The sequence below is a fragment of the Sipha flava genome, unplaced genomic scaffold, assembly GCF_003268045.1.
Source record: "Sipha flava isolate LNK unplaced genomic scaffold, YSA_version1 3_pilon_pilon, whole genome shotgun sequence".
Taxonomy (NCBI): Eukaryota; Metazoa; Arthropoda; class Insecta; order Hemiptera; family Aphididae; genus Sipha; species Sipha flava.
Window position 1 is genome coordinate 994,526 of NW_020273108.1, and position 24,385 is coordinate 1,018,910.

A 24,385-nucleotide genomic window follows, 5' to 3' on the forward strand; every position below is an offset into this window, starting at 1 on the left:
TTTTAATTATTAATTTGTGGTGTGCATCGTGACATTTGGCTCCTCGAGGGAACAACCAGTCAAGTACGTGTACAGCGAAATCGTAAGTACTTTTTATTTTGTGACACATAAAATAGTTACTTACGTAAGATTTTGCTAAATCGAAAAGTACTAATTTAGCTCGCTAGTTAGGAAAATCCCCGATAAGTGCGAGTCGGCCGACGACGAGTGTCATTAACGACGGAAATAGAGAATAAATTTGCCTTAATCGGGATTTGCGAGTCTTCGGTTGTTACCGAACGATATCACATCCAATTAACTCATTTTCACGGCACGTGTACGCCGTACTCGCCGTTCCCGCTCTCGCACGCGTAGACATTCGACCGGTCGTCACCAGTCGTCTCTACAATTCGTGTGCACGCGATAAGCATCACGCTTCGAATCGCGTCCGCCGTTGTTATCGGGATTCGGTTATCGTACTTGAAATTAATATCGTTCGCTCGTGTGATAGCATCGTTGTTGATTGTGGTAAATTATCAACAATAACAAAAACACGATGTCGAGTGTTTCGAAAACTATTTTTCAAATGTCCATCGCGGAATTGAAATCGGAGTGCGAGTCACGTGATATTTCTAGTGCGGGTACAAAGAATGATTTAATCATTAGGCTCGAACAGCGCATTCAAAACGATGGGTATGACCCGCACACACTTTTGTTGCCCGTTTCGACCACGTTCCCGCGTAATACACCGTGTTCCCTACCTAGGGCCTTCGAACACCGATCGCAGTGTTCCGACAATTCGGTAAATGGTTCTGGGGACGGATATATAGACGATGAGGTGCGGAATATTTGTTTGACAGCCCGCCAGAGTGACAGACTGGCGGGCGCCGATGGATTTTGCGGATCGAATAACAGTTCGCGGGCTTCTTCGCGGCTATCGAACCGTAACTCTCCGCCGGTTAATCAACACTATTCCGACACGGCACAGCAATTGGTTGGCTTAGGCCACCAAATTTCGAACAGCGGTGCTCAAACTACGGCGAGAAGTAGAACTTTTCAGTATCGAAAATCGCCTTGAGTCAATCGAAATCGCGCTTGTCGACATTAGAAATTCTATAAGGAATCTCAACACTCGGCAAAACGCGATCGAAAACCGATTAACAAGTTTCGGCTGCTGTGGGGCAGTTGGGCACTCCCAACGCACACCCGACCGTAATTCACCGGTAGGTTTAATAGACTTAAATAATCGTCTCGCGGTAATCGAACGCGATATACGGGAAACAGCTACGGCGCCGCACAGCCACGGCCGTCGGTGACGTTCGCCGACTCCCATATACGCTCGCATTCGACTATTTCATCTCCGATACGCGAAAGGACATCATGTGCACACACATATAATGACGTACCGAATGTTAACGTGAATGTTGGTTTAGATCATAGGGACGACCCGAATTATTTGAATACTGAGCGCGCGAGTAGCACGCGCGCGGGGCCAGCGCCCCAGTATAATAATAGACGTTCCCCTCAACAATGCGAATTACATAATTCGGGACGCCCGACAGATAATCGAACCAGTTTTCGGACGGTGTGACGACCGTCGAGAACGACGGCGGCGCTTGTCTGCTTTCTGCCGCCTTCGTGGCCTTTTACATTTTTACTTGTGGTTTACTTTTGTCTTTTTCACATTTGTTTCTTTTATATTTTTTGTTACAATAATTTTATTGCCTTTTCTTTTATTATTATTATTATTTTTACAAAATAATAATTCGTGCTTATTATTATTAACATTATTAAGCAAAGTTTATTTTTTTGTATTGATTATTATTATTTCTTTTCCTATTAATATATATATATTTCATTTTTTTTAATCTTTCTTTTCTTTTTCTTTCTTTTAATTATTAATTTGTGGTGTGCATCGTGACATAGGTATGTAATCAAGAACATAAGTATATATATATATATATATATATATATATATATATATATATATATATTGTACTTAAATAGTGTTTAATGCTCCTTAGTACCCCCCTCCTCATAAAATTTAATCAAATACGCCACTGATGGACGTACAATGCACATAATATGTAAACGTATTATGCACGTTATACGTGTACGCATGCTATGAGAGTATTAGGTGTTTGGTTGTCATATTACCCATTTATAACGCATGTGATATTGTGATGACTAGTGCTCGGAACTTAATGCACTTAAAAAGTACTAAATATGCATGCACTTATGCGCTTAAAAAAGTAAAAAATATGCTTTAAAAATATGCACTTAATTTTTTTTTTAACGCAAACATTTTCATAAATAAAGATATTTTACTAAGTATACTCGTACATAACAACAGTACAAATTATACTAGTATATTATACTAAGCTAAACATAATTTCTAGGTATAAATATATAAGATAAAATAAATAGCTTGAAATTTGAAATATTCTTTCAGTGTTACCATTAAATTATATATACATCTGTAAAGAATAAATACAAGTTTGAAAAAACGTTTAGAACCCAATTCACAAGTAAGAAATGCATTTAGTTTTTATCTACAAAACTTTTACATTGAACCACTAAACATTTTTTAGTGTTTTCAAAATTTAAGAGATCGCCGGTTATCCGATTAATGCAATCAACGATAATCATTAAATTGTTATGATTAAATATAAATAAAACTGGATATTTTGTGTCAACCTGGTATTTGAGAATCATGATAAGTACAATATCTAATGAAAATTCTCAAAATAAATATTTTATTATTGATAACATTTATTAATGTTATTATCAATAATCATCAAATATGCTCTAAAAAATGGCAAAATTAAGAAATATGCGCTAAAAATTGCTAAACGACTAAATATGCAAGAATATGCACTATAAAGTTTCAATAAGTTTTTCGTAATGTCATGAAAATAATTTCAAGCTTACTTAGCTATAAATTAAATAGCCCAATAAAAACATGCCAATGCAACATCTTCCTAGACTTAGTGATGATAATCAAGCTTATATTTAGTATTTGTTGTTAGAATATTATTTAGGAATTTGTTTGTGTTTACCGTCTACCGGTTTGACCGCTTATTGATAAATAATAATTATGTTTTTTAATACTAGTACTTTTACAATGAATGTTAACACTATTTAGTTATAATATGGAAAATTGGTAACCGTCACGTCAACCTAACGTAAGATGGTCGATATTCTTTGCAGGTTTTTGTAATTTGGTCGTATAGTATTCAGTAAACATAATTATTAGCTGTCATGTCACTGGTGACATGCTGCGGTCTATATTATTAGTTGTTTATATTTTATTTTTGTACTCTGTACGTACATATTACCTACCTTATAAAGTAGTAAATATTTTTAGCTTATTTAAATAAAATAAAGCTTTTAATGAAAGAATATAATAATGAAAATAATGAACGATTTGGATTGTATTCCTTCATCATCGAAGAATTTAAAAGTACAAATTGATGATAGTTGTTATATTATAATAAAAAGTACTATATAGACATAGGTATATAAGTGTACGAAACAAATTTTTGGTACACATTCGACTTGAAAATGCTTTTGAATTTAAAATAATTTTAAATGATTGCATAAAAATTATATGCATTTTTATTATTTATAATTTCAATACTTTTACATTTTATTTATTTAATAAATTGATAAAATATTTATATAGATTGACGAAACAACTTTAAAATTGACAGAGATTGAATGGGAGCTTAAGTAATTTGGAAACAGAATCTATAGATTTTAGTTTTATTTAATTAGATATATTAAATAGGTATATTCCAGAACATAATTTGCTGCAATAAATATCGGTTACGTACCAAAATTGTGCGAAATAGATTTACAGATCTTTCGTATTTATATATATATATATATATATATATAGAAAGATAAATAATAAAAATGTTTTAGTGTTTAGGATTTAAACAAAATGCAATGAAAACACTATTTTTTAATTTACGAAAAATTAATTCAAAATGTTTGAATAGTATACCTGCTATTTATTTTGCAGAATTACACTTAAAAATCAAAATGGATTTTAAAATAACAAAAACTATTAAAAACCATGAGTGTTCAGTTTTTCGTAACTTTAATTCTACTTCAGTAGAAATTTGATTTTGGGAGATATAAGTCAAATCACTCAAAATCAGCACTAATCGATATTAAAGACATCCACAATCATTAAGCGAATATTATTGAAGATTTTACTTACTGGAAGTTAGAGAAAATATGAAATGGCAACGTAGTATGCAAAATAAGCGCATATGGGTTATAATCGACAAACAGTACCTTATCTTTCGAGTGCAACTGTCCACATCCCTCGGGGCTCAAATAGGCTGTACCCTTCATTATCATAAATTTTTTTGATGATGAAATTTTTAATTAAATTGTAAAACTCAAACACTATGTACCAGATAAATAAGAGGTGTGTGGGGGCTTTGTTCCCCACGGATTACCTTAGAATAAATAATTTCAGCACACCCAAGTCTTAGACTGAATGACCACCTGTAGTACACAGCCATATTGTACATAAACTCGAATTGTTCCTAAAAAAATTATACACGCATTTTTGTAAATGTGAAAAAATGTCTCATGTTCAGCACTACGGTACAATGGTATCCTCTAAGTAATAATTTATATTCAAACCAATCCTCCAATGTATAAAATAAATTATATTTATAAATTATTATTCTAAATTGTGTGGTCACCGCAAAATTAATATCAACGTATGCGTGTTCCAAAAATCCCAAAAAAACACACAGATATCCATTGACTATTTTGCCGTACAATGCTTTATATTTAACCTAATTTATAAAACTGCAATTTGTTATATTATAATTTAAACATTACACTTCAGCATAAAATCGTCTTTATACTTGTATTAAAATATAAAAAAATAAAACAAAACGATTGATATTTTTATTTGTCGACAGATCACTTTGTTCCACGCTTTTTGAGATAATATATATTCAACTATAATGTCACTATATCCTCGTAGTTGGTAATGCAATAATCCAAATACTATCTTATTTTAACCAGCCCTAGGAAATATTTCGTATTTCGTCTCTGCTGCCTTTTATACAAATTCCTCGTCCGATTGCACAGTAGTGAACTGTATATAAACATCAACAGACATAACTAATAACACTGACCTAACAAATACGAGTACTTATTGTGTACATAAAAACATAATACACGGAAGTTATTTATTGTTAATATTGTTTTGGAACTATACGTACATGATATTATATTCATTGTTGTGCATGGGCACCCAGAGAGGGAGGCAAGACGGGACATTTGCCCCCCTGGAAAAAATTAATCGAACAACTGCGAAGACTTCAGTTTTTATTTGATAACGATTAAAGTGTGTACAATTCTGACATATTTTATTGTTTGCTAAGAATACATTTTTTTTAATATACTTTTTGATTATGCCCCCCTGATAAATTTTCTACGATCGCCTATAGTGTAGTGCATTATTCAGATAAAATATGGTAATCTTTTTATCTTATCTATAAATAGTTAAATAGGCCGTCTGAGAATCACTGATCTAGATAAATTATTATTCGGTCAATAATTTAAATATTTTTGACACAAAACTATTTTAAACCACACTTATAAATCAGAGACATTTTATCCCAAACAATTATAACAATCAAAATAATAACATTATAAATAAGAGCCAACTAGCGCTACAAAATAAACTACCCGTGCAATTCCACGTGGAGCAAATCGTTTTTTCCACGTAAATAATGGATACGATATTTACTAAAGATTGATTTTCATATAAAAACAATTGCGTAGCTAACTGATTTAATATCGATTTTTTAGTATTGACAGAAGACATCACGTCCGGGAGCACGCGTTATTCGTCTTTCATGGGTTAGATATTGTATCGTCAGACTCGTAATTTGTTGTTCGGGATGGTCGGTCTAAAAATTTGGATAAAAAAATTTTAAATTTAAATTTAAGATTAAAATTTCATTTAATGTGGATATTTAATAATAATAATATTACAACATATATAATTATGATAAAAACTATGATCTACGCCGAGTATGAATGTTGGCTCCATAAATTGTGTCGTCGATAGTTAGCATTGTAGTTAAGAGAAAAACATTTTCATCATTAAAAATAAGTAAATAGTTTATCCGTTAACGTCTACACATGTAGTGTCTACCTAACCATTTTATATTGATAATACGTTTTGTGTTCATAAAATTACGGAAAAAACAGAACCCGCTGGAGTAATCTTTAAATACGATAAACGATTGCTGAGTAGTATCATTGATTATGGATATTATAGATAGCTCACTGGATGGTTTTTCGGTGGCGTACTATTTGGTCGGTAACGTTATTTGGCGCTGCGGGCGCAAGTTAGTTGTGGTCGGCATCGTTATAATCGTTGCAGTCGCGTTGATTAGCGACGGCGCAATGTGGGAAATTAATAATCTTCAGTCGTTTATTTTTAGAAGAAACTCATTAGATCTGTATTTGATTATTGTAAACTTTATCTTTGTACGTAGTGTACAAGATTTATAAGATTTATTTATTATAAGGTCCCCACACACTGCCGCGATGGCGGTGGCGTTAAATTTGTACACACGTATTGTAATGGGATACACAATTATTGTATGTAATATCATTGATTATAAATATTTATAATCAATGGTTATATATAAATATATTATGTTTATACTGGATAAAAATCGCCATTGCCACCGCCGCAATGTGTTCAGGTCTGCGATTTTAATATCGCCACCGCCACCGCGGCAGTGTGTGAGGACCTTTAATATTATCTAATTTTATAAAAAAATGTTATGAAAAATAATTTTGTGTTTGCGCTGATATTGCAGTGTATTATATACTAGCTGACCCGGCAAACGTTGTTTTGCCATATATTTAAAAGTACACTTTCCTTTATATTTAGAATATATATGATTATATACGATTAATGTGTTTAGTGTGTAACTGAATAAAATAAAATGTTAATATTTTACAAAACTTTTAAAAATATTGACCCACCGAGCACCGGTGGTTTAAAAAAACCATCTAATTGGCAAATAAATATTTGTCATATCAGTTCGAAAATATTTGAAAAACATTTTCAAACCATATGTAGTCAAATTGGAATTGTGTCAACAATGACAAAATTAATTATGGCTAAACTAGACAAAAATACAATTAAAATGAAAAATGATCAGTGTCAGCAACATTTAGTCTACATGATAAATCTTTTATTAACTATTCGCGTGTTTAAAGAATGCAAATGGCAAAAAAATCATTTTTAATACTCAACTAAAAGAATACCAAAATTAAGAATATTTGAACATCAGTAAATAAATATCTAACTATGTTAACATTACCAATATTGTATGTTTTGATTTTCTACATTGATTTAATAATATAATTATTTTCTAAAATATTTTAAAAATTGTAAATCAATAATTTTTGAATAACAATAAGTTAATTGAAATCATGCTTAATTTGTTTTTATTTAGATCACATTTACTTTTGTACACAAGGTGTAAAATTATATGAAATTCAAGTTTACGAAAAAATATGTTCTTAAACTGACTAATAAGAGATTTTAGAATACAATAATAAAAAAAAAAATTCACTTTAAAAATTGTAATTATCAGTAATCAATTAAATTAAATATAACAAAGAATAATAAGTATTACAATAAGACGGAGGTAAGTACCGAGCATATACTTTATAAATACTATAATTACTTATTTCTATTAAACTAAATAAATTATAATACAAAATATATAATAAACAATGATTACGATGCGATGGTACGGAAACAGCTCGGCCTAGTTGTCTTCGCCCGTCGCGCATGGGATATAATATTCTTATCTAATAAGTAATAGAAAATTATCTGTTTCTCCCACCCGACGCACACCAACATTGGTTCGATACGGAGCTATACGGGATTATTTTATAAATATCAATTTAAATAAATTTATTTCTTTTATCGCTATCTACCGGCAGTTATATTCTACGCCATCGAAAAACCATCTAGTGAGCTATCTATACTATCTATAATCAATGGTAGTATCTATTAACTACATACAACATTAAATTTTAATTATCTGTTATTTTTTTATGTAAATGATTTATTGATTATCTTTGTACAGCACTGATTATGCTACACTGTACACAGCAATGCTTCCGTGCATAGGCGCAATTTGGGGGGCTTGGATGTGCTTAGCATCCCCATTTTTTAAATTAGCACCCTCAAATGTGTTTATGTTAATTTACATTTAAATACTCATTACTTATTATGTATAGAAAATAGAGTTTTTATTGTATAAATATATAAATTTATTATTTAAATAATGGTGATGGAAGTTTGTCCTTCGTCTTTTCGGTCCTCGAATTAGATAATAGTAATAGGTAGGGTTACCAGATTTTGAAATCCCTAAACTTAAACCATTATATTAAATAACTCATAAAAACTTTCAAAAAATTAGGTATTTTTAAAGTTCTATATTTAAATCGAAATCGCCATTAGACAATTTTATCAAATACGAAAAAAAAATATCTTTGCTACAGGGTAAAAGTTTCAAGTTTCTATTATAGCCACGTTACTTTTGGAATTAAGACTAAATAACTAAAATCTGAAAAGTGGAAGTCTCATTTACAGCGTATTTTTATCGTTTCAGGACAGTTTTTTCCTCATGTCTAGAGAAACTATAAAGAATTTTAAAAAATGACCTATTTAAAGTACCACTGCATGCCAATTTGAAATCTAAATATTTCCTAAAAAAAATGTATGGACCAATATTTCTATGCGAAAAAGTGTTAAAAAAAAAAAATACAAACATCATTATAAAACCATAATATTCTTCGCTTCAATTAGAATCTGAAAGTGATCATGAGATGAAATATTTGTGTTTACAGACAGATAATTCATCATATACGCAATAAAAATATAAAATCAAAGCGAACAATTTAAACTTAGAAATATTCAAATATTTACTAAATATTTTAGTGGCTGTTGAATTGTACGGGTTGTGGGTGTATATTACCATTAAGAAACATGAAAAAGATAGAAGGGCTTCAGCACCCCCAGTTTTTTCATTGAAATTGCGCCCCTGTCCCCGTGGATTTCGATCGAAACAACTATAAAATTGTACACAGTATTATTTATTCACAATTACGTATAATGTATGCGGATTAGGTTGTAATATAGCATATAGAATCTACATTTATCTCTACTATACGCATATAATTCAGTACGTAGAGAGTAATAGAGAACACACTTTTCGTTTCGGAAAAATATACGATTTAACTTCGAACTATACGTACCAATATAATAGCGGTTCGGTTATTAAACGAACAACCTCGCCCTATCGAGTAGTTCATCGTTATATTTTTTTATTACAAAATTCCTTTTTGAGAAATCTTTTATTGCTGATAAATTATATTAAACTTTATTTTAAAATTTAAAATGTAAACGAATAATCATAAAAAATGCCGTTACCGTTGTTTAAAACTATATAGATATGGATTAACGTTTAACATGTGTTGCGTTGAACAATTTATAACATTCATTTCATTATACATATAAAAAATAATTTATTAAGTTATGAAACAAGAAACGAAAAATTAACATTAAGATTATTAATCTGTTTTAATCGCCTAAAACCCAATACGATTTCACGTCTTACTATCGAAAATAACGTCTAAATCCAAGTATTTGGTCTTGACGTTATATTAAATTCTATTCATATACAAATATAATGACAAAGTGTGTATAAAAAAAAAAGTTGAATATTATAAGATATGAATAACGGTAAATTATAATTATTTTTATTCCAACACAAAATATTTACACGACAAACCTGTTAAAATAAATATGAACAATTTGTCAATAAACAGATATTATCTGTAACAAATACAACGAAACGCATGCGACTGAAGACTACGTATAAACTGAATAGTGAATGTCTAAACAATTTTTATCAGTCTTGACCATATGATTTTCTAATTTATGATTTATATATGTTAGTTTATTAGTTTTGTATGGCATTTATTTTTATTGTACATCACAATCATGATATCATAATCATGCAGGCTACAACAACGTGACCCGAATTGTGGTTTTGTCCCAAAACTTTAAGGTAGATACGGTATTGGTTTGAATTCAGATGTATTCTAAAAAATATGCTGGCCAAATAGTGGATAGTTACGTTTACCTTTTGTTTTGACAGCAGTTAGAGCAGTTTTGTATGAATATAAAAACAATTATTACATTTGCAAGACGATTCTGTATGAAAGTCGATATGAAATATACCTAATAGCAATGCTGATTATCTTATCTCAAAGAAATCAATAACTGTAACTGTAATATATCACATAGGTAACATAATAATGCATGTCTGCATTAAATTAAAATCAAATTATTATTAATTATCTAGTTAATAAGTTAAAAATTTTCTTATGAAAAACCTCATTTTAAATATTTACAGATAAGTCTACATGTCGATATCTACGTATCTACTTGTAAAACTACTAGTGAAAATAATCAGTTTTGACATAATCCAAACGTTAAAAAATTAATATGTACATAATCAAATCTTCTATTTATTAATTATTTGACCCAATTTTTATGTACATATAAGGGCAGTCTTCTTTGTTAAAATTCAATTAATTATACAACCATACTAACCCGTTTAATTAAAAGAAATATAACCGCTTACTGGACGTAACATTTTTCCTCACAGAATAATAATATCATATGCCCAAGTCACCGCTGTAACTCAACCAAGTTATACATCCACTTATATAATTTAGATAAAATCATTAATAAGACTTGAAAAATATTAACAAAAAAATGATTTATATATTTATTTAATTTATTTTACTTATTCTATCGAGATAGTCGTATTACTTTTGTTTTATTGAGCATATGGAACAAGGATTTTCTACTTATTGAATTATTTAATGTGAACAGTAAAATATTTAAGTTTAATTAAAAAATAATAATAATAATAATCCTAATAAAATTCAATAGGAATAATCAATTCACAAAAAATGAACCAACTCTTGTTTACTATCTTAAAAAAAAAAAACGAATCGAATAGGGCTCTAATATACAATTGAAAAATTAAGTTTCAGAAGTAAATAGTTTAGGACAAAAGTAGATGTAAACACATTTACATTATAAACCAGCAGGGACTATTTTTTTTTCTTTGTTAAAATAGTACACATGTTTTTGAAAATGGGTTATTTTTTAATAATAAGCGAAAATAGTGCATTTAAATATATTTTAATCGTTTTTTTCCCATAAATATTAATGCTACTCAATTAGATAAACTTAGTATCTCCAGTTCCGATATCGACTAATAATATTAATTAAAGCTAATATTCAAACATATATTCAACAAATAAAAAATAGAACGAATACTTTAAATAAGAATAATAATAAAAAAATAAGAATGTATTAAATCCTTATACCATTTCTTTGGTGAATAATTACGAAACATAAATAATATTGAAATATAATAAAAAAAAACTATTTAAAAATGTTATTGTGGCCATAGAACAAACAGTGAAGTTTTCTGAAAGTTATATTTCATTGTATTTTTCTGATATAATTAATACAATTAATTTTAATACTTGAATTCCTTTATTTTTGTGATACAGTTAAGAATAAATTTAGATTTTGTTATAAAAGCTTTGTCTTCTATATTTGATAAATCAAAATCTAGTTTCTACTTTAATATAAAAAATAAAATAATTACTTAAATAAACTTTTATACAAAAAAATTATTCGAAATTCTTCAAATAGGTATGCAGTCATCCAAAAATAAGCATTTATATGCAAAATAAACTTTTTCCTATGTATTCTTTGTTACATAAAACGTACACATTTCATACTCCCATAAAAGTGCATACATTCATCACAAATATGTAAATGCATGCAAATCCGGACTCCAATTATGACAATAATATTATATTGACAAATTAAACTTAAAATATTTAAGTCTATCTAAATTATAATCATTTTTTTATGAGTCTGTTGATTAAACGTTTTGCGAAAGAACAAGCATATAGTAGTATTATTGTCAAATAATAAAAAAAATGATCTATCAGATAAATATTAAATATTTGTACAAATTTTATTAATTTTTATTACATATTTTATTACATTTTATAAGTTTTTTATTAGAAAAAATAGAAACATTTACAATCTGTATTTAATTAATACGAATATTATAAAATAGATTCTCAATTGTATCTAGTCTATCAATTATTATTTAATTATAATTAAAGACTAGATTTAATAGATATTGCAACTTTTTATTGATACCAGGTGAATCAAATCTGATCAAATATGTTTACGAATCAGAATAATTAGTCTTCTTGTTTAATTGAATAATGAAATTTTTTTTGCAATTTTTAACAATTTTGCAATTCTTGAAGTTATTATAATTTTTGTCTAATTTATGTGATAAAATATACAAATTACTTCTGAATTTCACAATAAAAATATAACTACAACATAATTTTTACATATAATTAAATGTAGTAAAGTATTTTTAAAATTATATTTATCCGAGTTATCCAAAAAATTCACAAATTTAGAAGAATCAAATAGTCAATTACTTAAAAGTTTATAAATATTTAGTGAAGTTGAAAATATTTTGATAAATATTCTCGGTCACAATGGGAAAATAGTTAAAGGTGTTTTAAAATATGTCTTAGGAAAAAAATTAAGGATATAAAACTATTAAAACTTACTCTGAAGTTATGATAGAAAATCAAAATATTAATTTAGATACAACACCAAATTTTTTAAATTATTTTAAATATGCACCGATAACAAGTGTAGACGTTGAACGTACTTTTTCATTATATAAACAAGTTTTATTTAACAGAACATACAATTTTTAAAAACAAAATTTAGAGATGTATATAATTATAAATTTTAATTCGGAAAAATTATATCGTTTGTAAATATTATTTTAATGTCCATAATATTATTTAAATAAGTAATTAATGATTATATATTTGATATGATTTTACCATGTTATTTTAATGTATTTTTCAATGCTATTTGAACATATTCATACTGCAATTTTGATTAACTGTCATTGCAATTTAAACATCTTTTAGTGCAAATTTAAGTTTTTTTTAATGCAATTATATCCATTCTTTACTTATTATAATTTAACTTTGTTTAAAATAATATAAAATATAGTATAATATAATGTATATGTAATGTAGTATTTTACCGATTATAAAATAATGATTTAGGCAACTACAATTAAAAATCTATAATAATTATGATATAATTGATATAAAGAATATTCATTTTGAAAAAGTGAAGAATATATCGCACATCCATATCAAAATAGTAATAACTCAAAAAGTTGGTTTTTTTTGTTAAACGTATATTCGTATTCTACAAACGAAATTACATAAACCAACAAAACAGGTTTATCTTTATCTTTAATATTCTCCGTCAGATGTAAGTACATTTTATTGAATGAATGATACCAAGGTACCACCAACAAAATCGACATTCCTGAAAAAAGGCTTTTTTGAGTTATTACTGTTTTGATATAGGTGTGCTATATATAAGTTTGTTTAATAGTTTTCTGATGAATTAAAATATAATTTATTTGATATTATATATATAAAAACACCAAACATCATAACTTAAACAAAGATTTAAATTATAAATAGTAAATTTAATAAAAGTTTACTTAATAAAAAAGAAAAACATTTACTATACACGAGTGGTAAATTAAACCGATATTAACCACTTAACTTTAAAACCATACAATATAAATTAATCTATATTTAATTTGTAATGAATTATATTAATTATCAAAATCACGCAATACTTAATATAATATAAATAATAGATAAATAATTTGGAAATAGTAAAAAAAAAATTTATATTATTAAATTGATACAAAAAAAATACATAATTGACATTATAAACTAAAAAATAATATCTACATGACTAACCTAATAGACACCCATTAGACCAATCCAACGGAATAGATTCAAAGCATTCAATAATGATATCAACATTGAAACACATGAATTCATTAACAACAATATGTAATATATGTGTACAAAATGTTAAATTATGAAATTAATTAATACTTAACATTATACTATACGAATAAAAAAAATAAAAGTTTAATTTGGCTTCAATCATATAAGTAAATATTAAATTTATTACACCAAAAGGTACTGATGAATAATATGAATTAAAAAAACATAAAATGACTGTAAGTAACATTTATAATATTAATACTACTCAGTTTTAATTAATACTACTGCAAAATAAAATATACTTCTTAATCAGTCAAATTTGATGAAATACTAAACAATAAAAATCAAATAAAAATAACTTTATAAATGAATAATTAATAATACACTAGACGTAAAAGATAATAACTATGAAAATATTATAACTACTATGGCTCCTTACAAACTAGTAGAAACATTTTTAGTATATTTCAACAAATTCAAATTTAATGACTGATAATTAAAATACTATTATATAATACTATCTTATTTCTAAGAGCACTCAGAAACATAAGGATTACTAAACTATAAAAAAAATTTTTTTTTTGATTTTAAAAATCAATGCTTTATGTAAACAGTTGAGTTGGGTCATAAAACTATAAGTTAAAAAATGTAATTATAAATTAAATATAATGCATTGTTAAATATTAAATATAAAGAATTAAGGTTAAAAAATAGGCAATAATTGTTAAAGTAAAATTATTTATCAAATGCTTAACTTTTTCACTGCTACAATTTATGTTCTGTCACCTAACTGTGCTATAAAAAATAAAAAAAATTTTTATTTTTTATTTTCCAGTATTATATTTTCTATACAAAGAAATATAATAGTAGATCACAGTGAATGGGATAAATTGTTGTTACATCTGGAGCAGCGAAAGAGTTAATATACCCTTAACTCCCAATTTTGGCGACATATTGGACATTTATTATTTGCGTGCTCAGTGTCGAGCCATTTTAAAACGCAATGCAAATGAAAAGCATGTGAACATCTGCCCCACGCTGAAATAAAATAATGTATTTTTAATATGTTTACATTTTCTATATATTGCATTATTATTATATATTATATATATAATATATTAATATATTATTATATATTATATGATTCTGCATTCATATTAAATCAAGATAGGTAGAATATAGTATGGTAAAGTATACATTACCTATAGGGCATTGCGCTTCAGGATTATCACAGTTAGGGCAACATATTTCAAATTGAACTCTGCAAATGCCACAAATTCTGTCATTAGTGAACGACCAGCGCCAATTTCCGACTCCAAGGAATTCTGCAGCAGATAAAATAACAATATAATATTTTTATTTACATGATGAATATTAACATTCGTAATACTACTATATAATAAAAAAATATCAAAATTAAAACTGATAAAACTAAACACTAATCTGTTTTAAAAATTCCAACTTGAATTTTTTCTTTTATTATTTGAACAATTAATTAATACTTATGTCTTAACATAAATGTAAACATTTTACATTTTCAATTTCATAAGCTAAACTATTATAAATTGTTATTATAATTTTGCAACATCGCTCCCTCTTTCAATAGTTTGAACAAATACAAATTTCTCAACATTTATAACTAATTACGATCAATTTCTAAAGGAATTTCTACAGTACTAACCTATCTTTAAGTAAATGGGCCTCACAGGCAAACATTTTTTATTTAAATTCATTGAAAACTGTTATTGATACATTAGGAATTAATTACAATTTACCTTGATCAATACAATGCTAATAAAGTAATCATTGAAACAAGTTGGGCATTTTTTTTTTTAAGTTTAAAAAGACAAAATGGAAAAATATAAAAGATAATCAATGAATTGTTGATGAGCAGTTATACCCTGGAGTAATATTAAATTATACTCTATAATTTGCATGCAACTGTTAAATCAACTAATTCGATAGGATTCTTAATATCTACGCTCACCATGAAATAATGTTATGGATAGATATTTTGCTATTCGGTTTGATGAAATTTTTTGTTGATGTGACGGTAGATTGTCACAATAGCAATTGAACCAAAAAGAAATTCACAAAAAGTATTGAAATTTCAAATGTATAGCTCTACAATAATTTCAAAATAGAGTTCCAAAAAATAAATGCACACAACAATGTCATCACTCTGTAAAAAAGTTGACAGACATGAGCTATCTTGATAACATGACATCATTAATTTGGCCAGATATAAATATACATAAAAAAAAAATCATTTAAGAGTCAAAATGCTCACTAATTACAAATAAAACTCTTTTGTAGTGCCAATAACTGTACACTTTACCCTGTGTTGTTATCTTCCAAATTGTATTGTCAGAAATTGTTTAGGTTTAATACTACATTTTTACAACAATAAAAAATAATACTATTATTGGCATTATACATCATAGTTATTGGCACATATATGTTTTTATTTATAAAAATTGAGTTTCTGCAACTATCCTAAAATTAATTTTTTAACCAAGTACAAAAATCATTTTTGAATATATTAAATTATTTATTGTCTATATACAATTATATAATATACGTAACATATTAATTTACCATTACTTTAATAAGAGATATTTTTTTTATTTTGGTGGGCACAAACTAAATATTAAATTAATTATACAGCTAATAATACAAATTATAATAAATATTCATGATTAAATTATTGGCACACCTAATAAATTAAATAAATTAAATCTAAATTTGATTTTAGCAAGTAAATTCATTTGAAATATTTGAAGGAATCAGAATATATGAAGTTCAAACTATTTAGATGACTGTTAAATCGACAAAAGCCTATTTATGTAGATACAATTACTAATAGAATATTGAAATATCTTTACTGAATTATTCGTTCACGAAAAATACATTTATGTGGCGAGATATTTATATCATCGCATAACCTAAATCCTATATTAACCGTTGACAACCAAACTATACAAATGTTGTTGGATAACAGGAAGAAAAAAAAGAAAAGAAAAAGTGCCCAAAATAAAAATGACTTAACTATTCACGTAATCGAGTCATGGATTGTTTTACGTACACTTCACCCGAACACATACCTTTGATCACTATTCTCATGAACGACTCCGGTTGGTCCGACATTTCGGTTGACCGGACGGGGCAACAACGGTCCGGGCGGAAGACGGAACGGTCGTGAGCCGACGTGCGGCGATCGGCTGTCCGTGCGAAACAGGATCGCGGAGCGCAACAGCGGGCCGATGTAACGGCGTGCACACACGGATCGTTGCGCGACAAGCAAGCGGCAGAACGTGGTTACGGCGTTACCGGTCGCCGTCCGCAGTCCAAACGTCGTTGACGACCGAAGACCGGGTGGCGCGGGCGCCGGTATCAATTGCCGGTACTCGCGCGATCGGGGCAGATAACGCGTTGCCAATAACAACGATCTTCCGTGCCGACCGCGGTGCAAAAAAAAACTTTTAACGTCCGACGAAACACCGTTGTCGACAAGCGGACGGGCGGAGTGGTGCGGCCGAGAGGACCACGGCGGTAACTGTTGACAACGACTAGTGGTTGCGGCGGAGCGGGGTCCGGTTCACCATACCCCCTCTTGTCAACCGTCCCGATCGTTGCTACACTGTGCTCCCTCCGTACGGTACTCTCGAATATCGACGTTTTGCTTCGGTACATGCGCGCGCATCGTTTCATGTACCGCTGATATATTTTTTTTTTTTCCCCCCCCCGACCGCACCGTCTCGCATGAAATAAATATAAATATATATATAGAATATATTTATCGTCACCTCGCAATAAATATGAATATCGAATGATGGCGAAATATTTAAAAATATGTTCGGTCGAGATAAACAAGAGTTGGTCGAAAAATGATAATGTTTCGTAGAAGCTAATATTTAATTTTCAGTTTTGCGACTGACGAAAAATGTTGACAGCAAATTTCGATAATATAGGTGTCCAAATATCGATATTTTTATTAAAAAATTATCGACGTCGAGCGATTCAATTATGATACCTAATAGGTTTGTTCCGACACGGAATTCGGGATTAGTTGCAGACTAATCCGTGATTGATTTACTGCGCATGCCGTTCGTGTGGATCGATCGCCGACTCTCTGAGCTCTGTCGGAGCGCTTTTCGGATTTTTAATGATAATAAATAGATTTCAATGCAATGTGCATATTTTTTTTGGTTGATCATACACAATGCTCTCTAAGAACATAATTCGTTTCACGTAACGAGGGTTTCAAAACTACAAATTTTATTTTGCATTTTTTTTTTTTTGCATATTTCGACGTTTTTCATTTTTAGAGCATTTTTAGTGTTATTGGGTCATTTTGTTGGTTTTTAATGCATATTTGTTCGATATATTAAACCAGTTTAGCCTAATCAAAATAAAATCTAAAGACAAATTATTTTCTTTATATTCAAGTAGGTTTATCGGGTTTTTCCGTACACATTGTCAATCTTTATTTTTCGATTCAGTTTTTATCTTATCTTAATTTATTATTGACTATGGAACGTCACCGGTATTCGGTCAAATAACAAATAATCAGCTATAGTTGGTATTACCTCGCAGACGTTGCTCGTATTACGTGTGAATGTGATTTTAATGTATTAAATAGTGTGTTTAGTAATGCTCAAAATAAAAATAATATGTCATTTTTTCATTTTTAAGAACATTTTTTGGCTATTTTTTGGAGCATATTTTAAGTTGAGTTAAGGTTTTAAGTGCATTTAAATCCAGACCCTAAAGGTACGGCCACACTGCACGCGATTTGCGATACGAGCGATTAGGCGAGCGATATTGTCCAGCGATTTTTACGATTTTGGTGTGACCACTTCCGCGTTTTTATTGCTATATCAAAGTAGGTTGTTACATATAATCACTAGCTGTTTGTCACCAGTCGTCGAGATGACTTCATACAAATCAAATCGTAAACGTAAAATACTTTTATCTGAAAATTGTGCTTCATTAGAAGCTAAAGTTGACTTATTTAAACAACGATTATGGGTGCATGAAATAAATAAACATCGAGAAACCGAAGGTGAATTTCACACTCTTTTTAATAAACTTCAAAAGCACCCGGATAAATTTTTTTGAATACTGTCGTATGGACGGAAACACTTCCAAATCGGTTCTTTCATGAAAATTGTTGACGCCAACTTTTCCGACTGGACGGACATGGTGATTGAATAACGATTACAAAGCGATTAATCGCAAAGAAACAAACTATTTTGATTTTGACGCGATAGACGCGATTTATCGCAAAACGCAAATCCCACAACGCGCTGTATGTCATAGCGATTCTGTAGTTTTGAAAAAATCGCTAAATCGCTAAATAAATCGCTCGCGTCGCAAATCGCGTGCAGTGTGGCCGTACCTTAATAATAAGATATGAGATGTTTTTTTTTTTTTTTGTATTTCTGGGTTGTATTTTTTTTATTGCTGTTAATAAAAACACAATGAGCTATATTGACGATTCGGACGACATATTGTGACGTATATATTTATAATTATAATTTATTTATTTTATTATACGTAGAGTAGTTTATACGTGGTGAAACAAAAAAATTGTTGATATACGTTACGTGAAAATTCAAACGCGATAACATGAATAATAAATATGATAAAAGTTTCTCTGACTATTATTAGTCCCCGTCGGAATCAGCGGACTGTTTTGATTGTCAACAACCAATAAAACTAGTTTAATGACGTGTTGGAACAACGTGTCTGATAGTTTGAGTTTTGCGTTCAGGGTGTGTCTATTGGTATTGATTTTATTTTTGTACAGAACACGCCTAGTGCGCATATGCGAAGTGCTCCGGAGCATCGCTGGGACGCGATCCCCCCTTCGAACCCGTGAACTACCACCGCTACCACCCCTGCTTCTACTACCACTATTACTAACTGTCGTGTTAGACTGTTACGGCTCTGAGACACAACTTGATTCGAAATCGTATTCAGACGTTTATTAATTTTTGTTAAATACACGTTTCACGGCGTTAGTCTCGAACTCATATAGCGTTATTTGTCGAGTATTATCGTGATAACATTATTATTCTGTATAATCGTGAGATTTTGTCACGGAGAGTCGAGTCCACTATCGACACTTGGCGATCTGCGTTGGACAATCGGAACGCGTATGTTGTGTTATAATATAATTCGATTTGTTTATTTTTTATTTTATTTTTATCTCCTTTTCATCTAGGTCGAACCTACAGTTTCAGAAGTGGAATAGAACTAAGGTCGCCATACATTTATAAGGCGAAACCAGGACAACACAAACACAATATTGAGTAATATACTTTTTATATAACTTTTAATATATTGAGAGGACCAGTGGCGTATACAAAGGGTGGGGATGTGGAGGTCAGCCTAGGCCTTTTTTAAATGTTATAAAATAATGTTCTTAGTGTGAGAGCGTTAGAAATGTAAAAAAAAAATAATGATTTGTTTGCAAATGATCCCCCCTCATACAAAAGTTATGTATATTATATATAATATTTGATAGTAAATAGTGTGATAACAGAATATAGTGTACTTTAATTTCCCATTATCTTCAATATACAAAGTTTATAGATTATATAATGCGAGTATACCTTTATTGTATAAATCATACTATAGTACCTATATTAATAGTAATTTGAAAGTATAGAGTTAAACTATAATTATAATTAGAGAACAGATAAAATAAAAATGATGGACCCCCCCCCCCCCCGTAAAAAATTCCTATGTACGCTCCTAACCGTGACGTTACTGTATCAGAGCGCACATAATAATCGTTCCGCGCTCACAAACGCTTAAACGAAAACGCTAGTACAACGTAAGCGTTTTGCGTTCGTATAGGTGTGTCACGTATCACAGCAATCAAAATAAACGTCTAATATAAATTTGATCAAGTTAAGTAAGTTTATTTGTAGTAATTTATTTGTTTTAAACTTAAAAACATTGAAAATGTCCATTTCTGTGACATATATGGATGAAAAAACGTACATTACATTAAATGTAATGAGTGATGAGGCAAATTTGTTTTATCTTGTTATCAATTTAATTTTTGAAAACAAGGCCTAAGCGCTTAGTAAGCTAGCAGGACGTTCAGTTCCACTTGGAACGAAAGCAAAGAGATTATGTGCTTCTGTTTACTACTGGAACGGTTCATAAGCGTGAGTGATACCATTGTGAGCGCGTAAGTGTCCAAGAGGAAGGAACCCTCAATCATATTACGCCGAATAACTGAATAATATATTTTTTGTTATCTTAATAGATTTTTATCTCAATAGCATTATTATCAGTAGAGTTGAAATAATCTATCTATTTATTTAGGGTTGTCGAAATCAACAACTTGGTGTTACCAAACGATAGGGCGGAGGTAACTCTGGTAAGCCGAACGACGCTTGGTTAATCGAGCGAACTATAGTTGAGTTTTCGAACAGACCTCAGTACGTCAAAAAAAAATGGACTCGAATAACGGAGATTATACACGATCCCGTCGTAACGCGAATGGAAACAACAACGACAATAACACTAACGACAAAGGACATGAGCACGAATCGAGTGATGCACAGGAAGAACACGTCAACGTGCAGAATGGGCCGAATGAAAGCAACACGGATAACGCTATCGAATTCACACTCCTTAATTTTTTGATGACGATAAACTCTATGCTAATGATGGAGTCGAAGTCGCTAGCTAATAAAACGTCAAACGGCACGATGATTGCCCCGAACTTAAATAAGTTGATACCAGGTTTTGATGGGTTAACAAGGGGCGCGCCAGCTGAAACCTGGTTGCGGACGGTGAACGATGTGGCGAAATCACATCAATTGTCAGACAACTGTAAATTACAACTAGTACGTGCCAATTTAAAGGGTTTTGCCCATCACTGGTTCAAGTCGAGAAATATCGAAGACTGGGCCGATTTCGAAAATCGATTTCGTAAAACGTTTATCGGCATTGTGATGTCAGGCGATCGCTGGAATAAAATGTATCACCGAATGCAGCCGAGTACTGAGAATACACGCCAATATTTTAAGCACAAAATGTATCTATGCAAACAATTAGGCTTACCTTTTTACGAATCGAAAATACATTTATTGGAAGGTCTATATTCGCATGACTTGGCTATGTATTTATTATATCGTGACCATAGAGGCGAAAGCCATTTATTAAGCGACATACTCGATTATGAACAGTTAAATACATCACGTTCGATGCGTTCTCGTCAGTCGTCAACCACTATTAAAGACAACAATTTATATAAGCCGACACCACTACAGCAGAATGATGCGCCGCCGTCTAAAACAACGAATAAAGAAAGTATGGGAAACTCGACTACAGATTACAAGGGAAAACCAACAAGACAAAAAGTCCGATCGTGTTTTAATTGCGGCTCGAAAACCCATATTTCGCCGCAATGTCCTAAACCAAAAAAAGGAAAAGGCGCATGTTATGAATGTGGTTCGACGTTACATCAAATAAGAGAATGTCCCAAACGTACGAGACAAAATCCCGACGCGGCAAATGACAGTGTTCATAACCTGAAGACATTTAAGGTACAGTGTTACATAAATATTTCTCTTGCTAATGATGAAAATGTCAAAGTTAAATTTATTGGGATAATTAACCCAAATAGTCCTATCAGTCTTCTGCAGCGTCAGTTTATTCCTAATAACTATACATTAATTAAACCTGTATGTAATAATAATTTCTGTGGAATTGACGGATCTAAGTTTAATATTTTAGGTATTTTCAGATCTAATATAACAATCGGTAACATTGATACGGACTTTACATTTTTTATTATACCGAATAGCAAAAAAAATGCCTGATGCTATTTTGGGCAGGGATCTTCTGCTTAAACCAGGAATTAAAATCGAATTTTTGAACGAAAAAGAGAATATTATTAATTAATAACCAATTAAAAGTACCATGAGAATTTCAAATTACTTTTATAGTATGTATACATACTTTTTTCCAATTTCTGAATCCTTTTTGAACAAAAGTATCATCAACAGAGTGAGTGTGTAGAAAAATTTGCGACAAGTATAACAGATAATCACATCCTTTTCGATATTGTACTCGAACCAGTCGAAATATTCATACCAAGTTGTGGCAGAAAAAGCTCTATTTTGGTTACCAAACTTGACTTTGGATATATCTATCATAAAACAATGAACACAATAATAATTAAATAATAATCATACATCTACATTTTATAGTTTAGAAATGTAAAATAAAAATATAGGATATTGTATAATTTTTTGTTTAACTGAAATTATAAATTACTTGTAATATTGGGTAAATTGGATCGAGTTGAAAAATCTCCCAAATCAGTAGGCATATAATACATTTCTTTGTTTGGTTGAAATATTATTATAAATACTAAAAATACAAACTAAAATATTTTAATAATATCTAAAAACATACATTTAAGTTTAATTGAACCATATCACATACCGCAGAATAATAATATAATGTCTATACGTCATATAATAAATACCCACTCTCTCGAAGGTCCTGCATTAATTCTTATAAAAAAAAAAATTGACATTTTTTTTTATAATATTCGTTTATTATATTACGATTATGTTGTTTTCATTTTTGCATGTTCATGGTATAATATTTAATTTACTATTATATTTGTATATTGTTTAATTATGTATTATTCTTTAAATGTAAATTGTTCGAGCCGAACAAATGTCTCACTTTGTAAATTCTTATTTTTATTTTTTTTTACGATGTGGTAAATACGGGCAATATCGGCCGGTGGTTAACTTTTCGATATTTGGATATACGTCACGAACCCATCATTATTGTTATATTATTATTATTGTATGCCATTGTAAAGTTTTGTAAAATAATGTAGTATTTCAAGTAAGCAATTCAAATATCAAACTAAAATAAAAGTATATTCGTGTAGCAATAGAAAATAAGTTATCATAACAATTTAGTATATAAAAGTTTAATTGTAAAACAACATTTTTGTAATAATTTATTTAAATTAGCGTGTAAGTAATAATATGTATAATTAGGTTATTAAGTTAAATTAAGCTAAATGTATATAAGACTAAAGAATAAAGACTAATAATGAAGACTAACGAATAAAGAAGGTCTTCTATGGTGGTCGTGTGACTCGACCACTATAGGAAACATGTGCATTTTATTAAGTATTAACTTAATTCGAGTTGTGTAGTTGTGTCTATATATATGATCGGTATTTAAACTAGTGGCTCGTAACTAGGGCCAGATTTAGGGGAGGCCCGGGGACCCCGGGCCCCGAGCCTCCACTAAATGTGTTTTTTTTGCATCCAAGTATTAAACACAATATAACATTTGCAAAATAGAT

At 29.6% G+C, this 24,385-nt stretch overlaps 2 protein-coding genes across 3 annotated transcripts; one reads left to right on the top strand and one right to left on the bottom strand.

The window, feature by feature from the left end:
• LOC112688712 lies at nucleotides 1–24,375 on the top strand. Of its 2 annotated transcripts, none has more exons than XM_025562046.1 (3): nucleotides 1–82; nucleotides 20,249–20,336; nucleotides 21,364–24,375. In XM_025562046.1, the coding sequence occupies exon 3, from the start codon at nucleotides 21,495–21,497 to the stop codon at nucleotides 22,866–22,868; it is 1,374 nt and encodes a 457-aa protein (XP_025417831.1). In that variant the 5' UTR covers nucleotides 1–82; nucleotides 20,249–20,336; nucleotides 21,364–21,494; the 3' UTR covers nucleotides 22,869–24,375. The 2 variants fall into 2 exon arrangements, with proteins under 2 accessions (XP_025417831.1, XP_025417830.1); XM_025562045.1 differs by lacking the exon at nucleotides 1–82 and adding an exon at nucleotides 18,716–20,180.
• On the bottom strand, nucleotides 14,750–17,752 carry LOC112688714 (anaphase-promoting complex subunit 11). Its single transcript, XM_025562047.1, has 3 exons — nucleotides 17,124–17,752; nucleotides 15,222–15,344; nucleotides 14,750–15,057 (listed from the first exon to the last, which is right to left on the bottom strand). The coding sequence occupies exons 1-3, from the start codon at nucleotides 17,164–17,166 to the stop codon at nucleotides 14,939–14,941; spliced, it is 285 nt and encodes a 94-aa protein (XP_025417832.1). The 5' UTR covers nucleotides 17,167–17,752; the 3' UTR covers nucleotides 14,750–14,938.
• Nucleotides 24,376–24,385: the final 10 nt, after the last annotated feature.

Bases quoted from the DNA above. Each gene is read 5' to 3' on its own strand.
- LOC112688712 (XM_025562046.1), top strand. From the start codon at position 21,495: ATGGACTCGAATAACGGAGATTATACACGATCCCGTCGTAACGCGAAT.
- LOC112688714 (XM_025562047.1), bottom strand. From the start codon at position 17,166: ATGTCGGACCAACCGGAGTCGTTCATGAGAATAGTGATCAAAG. The intron at 15,345-17,123 runs GTATGTGTTCGG...TATCTGCTGCAG, and splicing joins CATGAGAATAGTGATCAAAG to AATTCCTTGGAGTCGGAAAT. The intron at 15,058-15,221 runs GTAATGTATACT...ATTTTATTTCAG, and splicing joins TGAAGCGCAATGCCCTATAG to CGTGGGGCAGATGTTCACAT.